The 12,741-nt window shown below is 43.2% G+C and overlaps 1 protein-coding gene across 1 annotated transcript in view; it reads right to left on the bottom strand.

The window, feature by feature from the left end:
• Window positions 1-12,741, bottom strand: part of slc6a4a (solute carrier family 6 member 4a) — a 76,057-nt gene that overhangs the window by 14,503 nt on the left and 48,813 nt on the right. Inside the window, exons 7-9 of the mRNA XM_078547999.1 lie at window positions 9,934-10,061; window positions 3,414-3,526; window positions 984-1,115 (exon numbers count right to left, since the gene is read on the bottom strand). Coding sequence (XP_078404125.1) covers window positions 984-1,115; window positions 3,414-3,526; window positions 9,934-10,061 — 373 coding nt within the window. The remainder of the gene's footprint in view (window positions 1-983; window positions 1,116-3,413; window positions 3,527-9,933; window positions 10,062-12,741) is intronic.

Genomic DNA, 12,741 nt, shown 5'->3' with positions numbered 1-12,741 from the left:
TCATATGTTCTTACTCAAAATCAGCTGCCAATGATAGTTTTTGTGTTGATGGAGAAGTCTACAGGCTAAACTATCTTGTCCTCCTAACCAAGGAAAGCAACTTGGAGCTGTGCTGAGAGCTAGCAACTGCAGGGATGAACTACGTAGCTGTTTGAAAGTATCTGGTTGAATTTACTTATATCAGTGAAACAAAGCAAAATAAAGAAACACTTTCCATGTTTGTTACTTGCTGTTGTTAATGCAGAGCTTTATTCTGTTGTTTACTCAAATAACATTGTGTTGTTCATAGCCAGGCAAACCACATTTTGCATTATGGATTCACAGCTGCTGCATTCATCATGTTTCAATTGAAATTAGAATAAAAGCAAGAAAGGGTTTTGTTTTTCTGGGAATCAATCTCTCTATTTAATAGTGGTTTACAGCATAGCCCATTGTATCTGTTCTGGCTCTCTGCTATAGCAGTTCAAAGTTAATCACCTGTGTGTTCTCTCATTGTAGCTCTTTAAATTCTTCTGCTTCAAATGTTTGATTGTATGGGGGGTGGCATTTATGAAAAGTTTTCAGTTTTTGTGCAAACATACTTAGGATCATAGAATGGTTAAGCACAGAAGGAAGCCATACCGCCCGTTTTGTCTGTGTCAACTCTCAGCAAGAGCAACTTTCGTTAACAGGAATTCATAAAGTTCGTGAAGCTAAAACAAAGGTATGAAATCCTAAACAGACACAAGGCAAAATAAGGGATGGGTGAATCACCTCCATTCTATTACTATTAGTACTTCTACAAAAAGTAAACTCCAAAGAGGCAAAGTACAAATTATGTTCACTGAACTCAAATTTGTTAAAATACAGGCACCAAAGTAAATACATTACAATATCAAACTGAAACCAAAGTTAGGACACATTAAGGAGGCTCCAGTGTAATTACAAGAGAGAGGGAAATCACCTGTGGTTTACTATGATTAAAGTTAAACCTTTGTACTCACATACGTAAGGGTGCTCAAAGCTCCCAAGTAGCAGACTATGATCAGGCCAAGCACAAACCATTCACGATGTTTTCGAAGTAAGTCTGAATATTCATCTAGTACTGCTGTTATCACTCCTTCTAGGCCTGCAAACTGAGGAATAAAAACCAAAGATCTCACCAAAAATTTAGGCATTCCTATTTTACAAGATGACCTTTTATTACAGTCAATTGTAAAACAGTACACAGAAACCATTCATTTGTTATCACTGTTTATATTACTATTAATTCTGCATGTATCATCTTAACTGGAAGACTATCTTATATATGGGTTATTAAAAGAGGTGAAAAGTTCAGTGTAGTTTGGAAGGGATAGGATGCAGTTTTTAAACAGCTGTGTGTCAAATGCCTTTAGATCTTGGGAAACGAAACCTATTGAGTATCAATGAAAGCATGCTCACCTAGTGCGTGTTTTCAATGCTTACTTCCTATTCAAAGACTGGGGAATGTTGGTTACTTGCTGTTGTTAATGCAGAGCTTTATTCTGTTGTTTACTCAAATAACATTGTGTTGTTCATAGCCAGGCAAACCACATTTTGCATTATGGATTCACAGCTGCTGCATTCATCATGTTTCAATTGAAATTAGAATAAAAGCAAGAAAGGGTTTTGTTTTTTTGGGAATCAATCTCTCTATTTAATAGTGGTTTACAGCATAGCCCATTGTATCTGTTCTGGCTCTCTGCTATAGCAGTTCAAAGTTAATCACCTGTGTGTTCTCTCATTGTAGCTCTTTAAATTCTTCTGCTTCAAATGTTTGATTGTATGGGGGGTGGCATTTATGAAAAGTTTTCAGTTTTTGTGCAAACATACTTAGGATCATAGACTGGTTAAGCACAGAAGGAAGCCATACCGCCCGTTTTGTCTGTGTCAACTCTCAGCAAGAGCAACTTTCGTTAACAGGAATTCATAAAGTTTCACTGGGGAATATGGATAAAGACCCACCAGTACACAATGCATCAGGTACAAACAGCTCAGTGGACAAGAAAATACTGCTCCTAAGACAACCAACAGGTCATCTGGGAAATGTTCTCCAGTAATTCCAGCCCTTTGAGAAAGTGGTTGACTCTTGTACAGCTTCCACCAACATCTCTGTTACATTCAGGTGCTCTCAGGGTGGCTAATACTGGATCCAAACCAATACAGCATATTGGTGCTCTAAAACAAGGCAAAAAACATGTGGCCTTTCTATCAATGTGCAGATGCAATTCAATTACACTGATTTTGTTTTATTGACTGCCTGACGGTTGCCTTCCTTTATTCTGAAGTTCTATTGTTTTGATCATCAATCCAATGTGAAATGAAAACTAATGCAGTCATGTGTTGTGATTATGGAAGCAGAGCATAATGTGACACACATACAATTGCAAGTATCCGACTAACATTTCCCAGATGGTGTCTTAAAAGCAGGTGCTTGCAGCCCTTTTCAAATCTGGAAAGCACTGTGAAAATATACACAGGTGGAAAGAAAGCTCATGGACAATGCAGGGTGGGTGCAAGTACCTATTTAATACTTTGGGCAAGATTTTCCTGAAGAGATGGAGGTCCTGTGGTCAGGGTGGCTGGCGTACTTGGGTGGTAGGCGGGGCTTTCCTCACATTATTGCTAGGAGGGGGGGAATTGAGAGCTGGCAGGCAGGGGAGGCGGCCAATTAAGGACATTGACGGACCTCCCACACTGTCAGCTCAATCTGAGGGCCAGCAATTCTGGAGCCTCAGCAGCTCCATTAAGGGAGGTGGCCAATGATGAGGCAGCAAAGACAACCCGAGGGTGCCTCCATTTTGAGGCACCCTCCTGAAGGGTGAGCATTAAATACATTTTTTACACGCGCCGAGCGGACAGGGCCTGGAGGGTGGAGGGAAAGCTCCTACAGCGGCGGCGTTGGGCGTCGAGGGCGCCGCTGGTTGCCGGCGGCCCCCTCCCTGTGCAATGGAGCCTCCAGCTCAAATGACCCCGCCAGGAAGCTGCTGGGAGGTCATCTCCGTGCAGGCGGCGCCCTCCCCACGTTGGCAGGGAGCTGATCCACCACCTGGAAAAACACCCAGTGCTCCGGGGAAAAATTGCTTTTAATTGGAGCTCTGATCATTTAAATTGGCTGCCCCACCTCTGGTTTGGGGGCAGCTGCCATTCCGGTCACTGTGAAACTTCCCTAATGAGGCCAGTAAAACTCCACCCTTCCTTTCAAAATGGTATAGGTGCTTGTTTAATAAAAAGTCAGAACAATCCCATTAAGCCAACACAAGTAGACATAAGAATATTAAGTACTTCCAATTCTATCAAATTTCACGCTGTCTCAAGTGTTGAAATATGAAACCAGTCAATATTATTGAGGCAGAAGGAATTTCAGCAGATGACCAGTATAGACAGTTATTAATTTATTTTTATTTACTTACCGTACTGTCCAAACCCAGTGTGATCAGCATTATGAAAAATATTATGGCGAAAAATGTGGATGCAGGCATATTGGTTATGGCCTCTGCATAAGTAATGAAAAGCAGACTGGGGCCTAAGGGGAGAAAGGTAGAGCAGATTATTATTAATAATAATAATAATATACTGTTAATACTTGCTTCCATTAATCCCTCTACATCCTAGCTTCTTGCTTGGGTTGTACCTTTCTGTAGTGTGGGAATGAGGTAAGCAGGTTACACATTTGTACACAGCTTTTATTATTCTTAGTATTATACATAGGTCAGTGGGTGTGGCTTGAAAATCGAACTAGATAGTTGGAAAATACTTTGAGTGATATTCAGCCTGAAAGCCAACAAAGTTCTGTCTATGCATTTGGCTGGAACACTTAAAATCATAATTACTGGGATATTAAACAAGTTATAAAAGAGAAACCCTAAATATTGTGTTGCCAAACTAATTTTTGCAATTGTAGCCCTTGGGGTGTCTCCCATAAAGTATATTATGATACGGGGAGCTTTTAAATTTAGAGGAGATGGCAAACAATTGTTATATAAAGCAAAAGGCTTCTTTTTAATCCTACAACTATTGTGACACTATCCTGTGGATCTTCAGGTCTCACTGCCAGTGTTGTTATTAAGATCCTATACCCAGCTGAACTTTATTGCCTCTGTTGATCTGGCATAACATCTACCTTGTTTCGCATTTTGAAACAACAACTCAGAATTCGCTGTAGTTGTGATGTTGGACACAAATGCCGCAAGTTAAACGGCTGTGTTGTTTGACCCTTCATTGGTTAAGTTACGCCACAATAATTAGAATTCACTGCAGCCAGCCATGTGGAGAATAGGGAGCAGCATGGCCAAGGGCCAAGGTAAAAACCCATTGTGATGCGATGCCAACTGGCCCCAGATTTGTTTAAAATAGATGTTTAATGATTACACTGATGGGCAGAAACAAGCACAAATAGAAATTGGAAGCTGATTTCCTTACAGACTGTTTTATGTCTGGTTAGTTCATTAGATGGATCAGTGAGCCCTTCCAACCATGACACCCCACCCCGAAATTTCCCACTGACGTGCAAACAACATGGAAACCAGAGGCTTTAAGTCTTCAGTTGCTCAAGTTGTTTGCAATCCCTGCGCTATTTCTGGTTTGCTACTTGAATGTTGATATGGTGTGAATGTGCACTAACAACCACTGACACAACAGATAAGGTTAACAACCTGTTTTTACATATAATGGTTCAAGAAGGCAGCTCATCACCACCTTCTCCAGGGCAATTAGAGATGGGCAATAAATGCTGGCATTGTCACATGAGGGGGACATGTTAGGGAATTTATTTTTTTCTATTTTTAATAGTTTTAAAAGTGTCAGCGATCTCCCTGAGGCTGCACTTAGCCTCAGGGAGATGTGCGTTTTTTCGTGCACATGTGCGAAAGAGCGCACTCTCGCTTTTGGGGAATCCCCACCCCCCCCCTACCCGCCCGCACAGAAAGTGCATAACGCTTCCCGCTGGACGTCACGCTGGGTGGGCCTTAATTGGCGGCGGGGCCCGCTTCTCCGGTGGGGATCAGCTCCCTGCCCGCCGGAGATTGGGTCGGGCCTACCCGCACGACAGGCAGAAAACTCTGCCCATAATTTCTGCTCATTTGAAGTGACCCTGGACATTGTTCATTGCCTCACTAAATAATAGTGAAGTGCACCGAATGAAGGAAATATGATTATTTATTAATGTTCATAATAAACTATGACCTATGTGATTGCACCAAAGATTTTGAGCTCACCAGTGCCATTCAGCTTGGCAATCACAATTGCCTTAATTCAGTAAATTCAATGTCATTATTGATTGTATTGGGGTCGGAGCTATCATAACTTACAGACTGTTTTACGTCTGGTTAGCTCATTAGGTGGAACAGTGCGCCCTTCCATCTATGCCCACGCACTTCTAACATGTTATATCTCAAGGGCAACTAGGGATGGGCAATTAATGCTGACCCAGCCAGCAAAGCCCACATCCCGTGAATTAAGTCATCCGCACTGTAGTTTCCAGGCATGTCTGCGTCATAGAAATGCTATGTTTTTTTTTTATTTGTTTGTGGGATGTATTGTCCATCCCTAATTGCCCTTGTTCAGAGGGCATTTAAGAGTCAACCACATTGCTGTGGGTCTGGAGTCACATGTAGGCCAGAGCAGGTAAGGACAGCAGATTTCCTTCCTTAAAGGATTTTAGTGAACCAGATGGGTTTTTACAACAATCTGCAGTGGTTTTGTGGTCAACATCAGACTTTTAATTCCAGTTTTTACTGGACTCAAATTTCACCATTTGCCATGGTGGGATTTGAACTCGGGTCCCTGGCACATTACCCTGGGTCTCTGGAATAATCGTCCAGTGACAATACCACTATGCCCCCACCTCCCCATATTCTTACATTCTGTTTATTTTATTCATCCATGAGACATGGATGTCACTGGCTAAGTCAGCTTTTTTATTGCCCTTGAGAAGGTGGTGGTGAGCTGCCTTCTTGAATCGCTGCAGTCCATGTGGTGTAGGTACACCCACAGTGCTGTTAGGGAGGAAGTTCAAGTATTTTGACCCAGCGACAGTGAAGGAACGGCGATATATTTCCAAGTCAGGATGGTGAGTGGCTTGGAGGGGAACTTGCAGGTGTATCTGCTGCCCTTGTCCTTCTAAGTGGTAGAGGTCACAAGTTTGGAAGGTGCTGTCGAAGGAGATTTCTTGAATTCCTGCAGTGCATCTTGTGGATGGTACACACTGCTGCCACTGTGCGTTGGTGGTGGAGGGATTGAATATTTAAGGTGGTGGATGAGGTGCCAATCAAGCTGCCTGCTTTGCCCTGGATGGTGTTGAGCTTCTTGAGTGTTGTAGGAGCTGCACTCATCCAGGCAAGTGGAGAGTATTCCATCACACTCCTGACTTGTGCCTTGTAGATGATGGACAAGCTTTGGGGAGTCAGCCCAATATTCCCAACACAACCTCTCTCTTCCTTCTCTAATCGGCAGAGGTTAGGTCTTAGGACCATGGTGAGGATGCAAATTCTACAACAGTCATGGCAGCCCTTCTGGCTATAGTAATTCTTCAAACTGAATAACCACCACTTCGCTTATTTTTAGTGTTGCTGAAGAGAGAGACATGGGGCAGCATTTTACTGTCGATGTGCAGGGACAGGCCCAATGGGCCGACATGTAAAATGGTGTGTGATGACATCGGGCGTGCATCCCAACGTCATCGCGCGTCATTTCGATATTTGGTTCGGCAGGCGCGTACCAAAGGCAGCTGCGCGCCCGCCGAGCTATCAACGGTCTATTAAGGCCATTAAAAAAGTAATTAAACTTGTTGAGAACGCTGCCCGTCCAACCTTAAGGTTGGCAAGGCAGGTGAAAAGCCCAAGTGGCCTTCGTGTTTTTCAGGAAACCTCATCTACGGGCGGGATGAGGTTTCCTGAAGCTTTTACAAAATAAATAAATCAATTTTCCTAACTTCACAAACATGACCCAGCTCATGTGATACTGTCACACGAGGGGACACGTTTAAATAAATTTTCACTTTATTTTTTTATTAAAAAGTTCTCTAAACCATTCAATCTCCCCGAGGCAGCTCCATACCTCAAGGGGTTTGCTGCACTCTTTTGCACACATGCACGAAAGAGCACAGGCCCTGACTCTCCCTCCTCCCACCCCCAGGCCTCACAGGTAGCGCTAAGCGCTACTGGCCACGTGTTACGATGGGCGGGCCTTAATTGGCCCGCCCACGTAAAATTGCAGCATACATCCGATCACAGACAGCGATTGGCTCCACCCCCGCCAACTCCTGCCATAGGAAAAATTTTCCCCGTGTTGCCAAAGCCTTCGGTCTTGACCTCATTAGGACAAATGCAAGAATGCCAAATTCCAAACAATCAAAACAATTCATAATACAGGGGAAAAGGGTCCTGATTGTTGGCAAGTCAACTCGGATTGGCCAAGGCATTGCCATGAAGAAAGCAGCAGGGAACTACAGTGTCCTCCAAGCTCCAGGGTAATTCAGAAAAGGCAAAAGGCTTGAACATATTCCTTTTGTTTGCAGAGAAGGAGTCCCCTGCATATGAATATGTTGTTTCCAGCGGGTTTAAATGAGCCACATTATGAGCTCGACTGACTATCTTAAATTGGTTGTTAGCATAACTATTAGCACACTCAGGCTTGTTCAGCAAGTGCTGTCCCATCGCAGAATTACATCTAACAGTAGATGTTTTGTTTTGGTTTTTGAAAACATGGGCTGGTTGAGTACAGTTTGTGCTCTGCCTATTATGGACAACTGATGGAACATGATTTTTGGTTCAATCAGCCAATCATAGGAACATACGGCCAACGTAACTACCACTGCACAGCACTGAAATTCATACATGGCGTTGCTCAATTGTGTGGCAGGCAGACTGTCTTTTTGCACTGATGGCGGCATCCTGTTAGTGGAAAATACCACTTGTGTAGCCACCACAGTAGCAGCATGAAATGGCTCGCTTAACCATTTGTTCAAATCAGCACTAAACAGTAGCCTTTTCTCCTGTAGTATAAATTGTTGTGATTGTTTGAAATTTGGCATTCTTGTTTTTGTCCTGATGAGTTCAAGATGGAAAGCTTGGGCAACGTCTCTCTTTTCAGTGATATTCAGCAACCAAGTGACTGTTTATTTTTAGTGTTTGATTTAATCTGGGCTTGTTCCTTATTTCCTCATTCCTGCCCATTGAAAGAGTTTCTTAAGAAGCTTCCAGAACCACATGGACTGTTGCAGTTCAAGAAGGCAGCTCAACACCACCTTCTCAAGGGCAATTAGGAACTGGCAATAAATGCTGGCCTTGCTAGAGAGATACCATAATCCCATGAATGAGTTAAAAAAAAATCCAGTACCAGCAGTAAACCAAAGTCAATCACCTTTTACTTATTCATCAGTGACAATTGTATAATATTATTGATTAAATTACCCTCTTGTTAATCATTCCCAGTTATCAATAGTTATTAAGTGACAGATAATCAATGCTTTCATGGACAGTTATAGATCTGGTTCTATATATACTTTTTGGAACCTCGTCCTTAAATTTCAGGTTTAATTTTCAGATGCCATATTGTGTTGTGCTGCAAATTATTCAAGTAAATGCATGAAATGAAATTGCTCATAAAATGGTTCATTTGACTTTATGCTCATTTCAGCAGTTTGGTTAGGGATAACTGGCAGTTTCCTATACTGCACATGCTTGTATTTGTTTTTAGATGGAACTTCTATCAATCTGACAAATATGAAAACAAATTAACTTAATACATTTTTGGTGTTTATGTATTAATGATCTTAGTAAAAGCAAAATAATGGGCTGAATTTTGCCGTCGGTGAGCAGGGGGCAGGGTCCACACACCAACATGTAAAATGACGCGGGGATGATGTTGGGCGGAACTCCCGAAGTCACTCGGCCCCATTTAAATTTTCAGGAAGGCGGGGACGCAGCAAAATCAGCTGTGTGCCCGCCGACCTGTCAGTGGCCAATTGAGGTCATTGACAGGAACATTAAAACAATTAAAGGACCTGCCCGTCCAACCTTAAGGCTGGCGGGCAGGTCAGGAGCCCCGGCAGGCAATAGAAAAAACATGAAACCTCATCCAGCGGCGGTTTGAGGCTTCATGTAGGGTTTTAAAAAGTTTAATAAAGTTTTAGTGTAAATTATGAACATGTCACATGAGGGGGACATGTTAAGGATTTTTTTTTTTCTATTTTTAATGTTTTTAGAACTGTCAGCGATCTCCCTGAGGCAGCACTTAGCCTCAGGGAGACGTGTGCTTTATCGTGTGCATACGTGAAAGTGCGCACTCTCGCATTTGGGGAACACCCCCCCCCCCCCCCCCCCACCACCCGCACAGGGAGCGCATAGCGCTTCCCGCCGGGCGTCACGCTGGGTGGGCTTTAACTGGCCCGCCCACATAAAATGGCGGCAAGGCCCGCTTCTCCGGCAGGGATCGGCTCCCCGCCCACCGGAGATTGGGTTGGGCCCGCCCGTCCGACAGGCAGAAAATTCTGCCCAATAGTTGGGAAAGCTGTTCATCGGTTGATTGCTGACCCTACTGTGAATAAATATATTACTTTCTACCTAAAACTGTCAACTGTAAGCATGTGGAGGCCCCAGGAATCCACAAACCCTCAAAATAACTCTCAGCCCTGGCCACTAACATATTTACATCTGTAAATCTTCAATGGGTTATCTTCTTTCTCAGAATACCTAACAAATGGCCTTTATGTTACTTACCTCCTTAAAGAACAAAAGAGCTATGTAGTTATAGGAAAGCAAGGTCCAGGCAACCCCAATGACCCTCACCAGCTACTTTTCTTACCAGAATTTTCATTCAATTAAAACAAATTACACAGTGATTCAAATTATACACTTTGGAAAACACACAATTGTCACTGGTTATTAACTTTTAGAATTGTTGGAAGTTTGCATGTTTGCGATGTCATCCTACCAGTGTCTTTGGCCACATCTGCTACTTCTTCATTCCTCATTTCTGCCATATAGCCAAGGACAGTAAACATAACACAGCCAGACATGAAACTGGTCAAGCAGTTCACAGTGCTGATGACCAAAGCATCCCTAAAGCAAGTAAACAAGAAATAGTCCATTGCCTGAATTCAATTTAGATGGTCACATTTTAATTTCTCGCAAACTTTTGATAGAAAACATTCTGAATTTTGTCATTAAATCATTCTAACCCTTATATACAATATTTACTGCACCAGGTTAATGTATTCTGACCTCATTAGTCTTGCTTCGATGTTATGCAGTTTGCACATTAAAATGAGGGTTTGAGCTCTATTCAATGATCCAGAACACAGGAGGTGGTAAAGTGCTATTTTCAGGGTTATTAAGGTCCTTCTGGTTGTAAAGCACTGAGGTGATTTTTAAAAACGAAAACAATATAAATTTGAGTATATGTCAATGCGCTGTCTTACGTTCATTTTAAGGGAAATTTCATGAGGTGCCAGATCATTACTCATTCTGCAGCTGGGTTGTCCAATCTTCCCATGTGAGGGGCCACATTGCAATTATTTTCTCAACCAAGGGGCCAATGAGCCAATTTTAGCAAGATAAGGTTTGGCACAACATTAAACATGAATTTTTTAAAAATCCAATGTCAAAGCAACAAATTGATAATTTCAAGAAAAAAGTAATGAATAAAAATGACTATTAAAAAGTGCCAAGTAGCAGAGCTAACCAATAAAGCCTTTTTTGCTTTTTCACTTAAAAAGCAGAGCTAGAGACAGACTAGGCCCCAAGTCCTGGTCTCCAGGGATGGAATGGGGACTGGGGCCAAGCAAAGGAGTTGGATTTAACTAACAGTGACCTTGCCTTTGGTGACACACACACCGTGCTGGCCTTGGTGGAATTCACACACAAGTGGGGATCAGAAACAGATTGCCTTTCAGCCTGGGTTTTCCTCCTCTCCTAGCCTGCTCTGATGATAGGTTTTTGAGGAGAGAGAAGGGGAAGGGTGTGTGTGTGTGTATGTGCGGCTCACTCCCAGTCTCAGGTTTCTCACTCTCACCTACACATTTACGCAGACTCACCCACCCACTCCCAGGCTCACTCACAGACTCACACGCTCACTCACACAGACTCACTCACATAGACTCACACTCGCTCACTTCACAGATTCACTCCCTCTCTCACTCACCCACTCACCTCAAACTCACTTACACAGACTCACCCACCTCAGAGACTCATACACCTTACACAGACTCACACTCACACACAGCCAGACATGAAACTGGTCAAGCAGTTCACAGTGCTGATGACCAAAGCATCCCCAAAGCAAGTAAACAAGAAATAGTCCATTGCCTGAATTCAATTTAGATGGTCACATTTTAATTTCTCGCAAACTTTTGATAGAAAACATTCTGAATTTTGTCATTAAATCATTCTAACCCTTATATACAATACTTACTGCACCAGGTTAATGTATTCTGACCTCATTAGTCTTGCTTCGATGTTATGCAGTTTGCACATTAAAATGGGGGTTTGACCCAGAACACAGCAGGTGGTAAAGTACTATTTTCAGGGTTATTAAGGTCCTTCTGGTTGTAAAGCACTGAGGTGATTTTTAAAAACGAAAACAATATAAATTTGAGTATATGTCAATGCGCTGTCTTACGTTCATTTTAAGGGAAATTTCATGAGGTGCCAGATCATTACTCATTCTGCAGCTGGGTTGTCCAACCTTCCCATGTAAGGGGCCACATTGCAATTATTTTCTCAACCAAGGGGCCAATGAGCCAATTTTAGCAAGATAAGGTTTGGCACAACATTAAACATGAATTTTTTTTTAAAAATCCAATGTCAAAGCAAATTGATAATTTTTTTAAAAGAGTAATGAATAAAGTGACCATTAAAAAGTGCCAAGCAGCAGAGCTAACCAATTTCACTTATGGCAGAATTTTCCCATTGGTGTGTGGGAGCAGGCCCCGCACGTCTGCTCAGTGTAAAATGAGGTGCGGTGATGTTGGGCGAGCATCCCGACATCACCATGCGCCATCGTGATATTTCGTTGGGCGAGCACGCAGTGATATCCGCTGCACACCCGCCATTAGTTAATGGGCCACTTAAGGCCCTTGACTCACCAATCGAAGCCAATTTTTTGGCGCCCGTGTGATCTTCAGGTCGGCGCACGGGCGCAACGGGCAGACGGGTAGGACATATTTGTATAAACCTCATCCACGGGCGGGATAAGAGGGCTCAGTGGGGTCGCGAGTGTGCTCTGTCAAATATTGATTTTTCAAAGTTTTTGATACTTGCCTGTGTGATCTGCAATAATTAAAAACACATACCAGCTGCTTGGTCTGGACTCACAACCTTCAGTTCAGCACTCTGCAGTGAGGAATCTTTTTTGGGCCTGCATGTTTCAGGAAGCCTTTCCTTAGCCCGGGAATGGGAGCTGAACTGTCAACTGGAGTTAGCTCCTCTGAGGGAGGGCTAGTAGGGGGAGGAGGCCAGAAGTGCACATTCAGCCTCCAGGGGAGCCACCTTTGGGAGGCCAGGCACAGGCACAAGAACGGCAGGGCCAAGAGGTAGCCCAAGGCGGAAGGGCCCGCAGAAGGCGCCACTATCCTGCTGCCAGGGTTTACAGGCGGCGAAGCAGCTACCTCAATATGTCTGAGGTGCAGTGCCGAAGGAGGCTCCGTCTCTCAAGGGAGACAGTCAACTATATCTGTCAGATGATTGGGCCTGAGATCTCCTCTAACTGTGTGGGTGGACACCCCATGCCAGTGGCTCTAAA

This window comes from Cetorhinus maximus, chromosome 9 (genome assembly GCF_964194155.1).
Source record: "Cetorhinus maximus chromosome 9, sCetMax3.hap1.1, whole genome shotgun sequence".
In the NCBI taxonomy this organism is placed as follows: Eukaryota; Metazoa; Chordata; class Chondrichthyes; order Lamniformes; family Cetorhinidae; genus Cetorhinus; species Cetorhinus maximus.
Note: the sequence above shows the minus strand (reverse complement) of the source record. Positions and strands in the feature narration are given on the sequence as shown.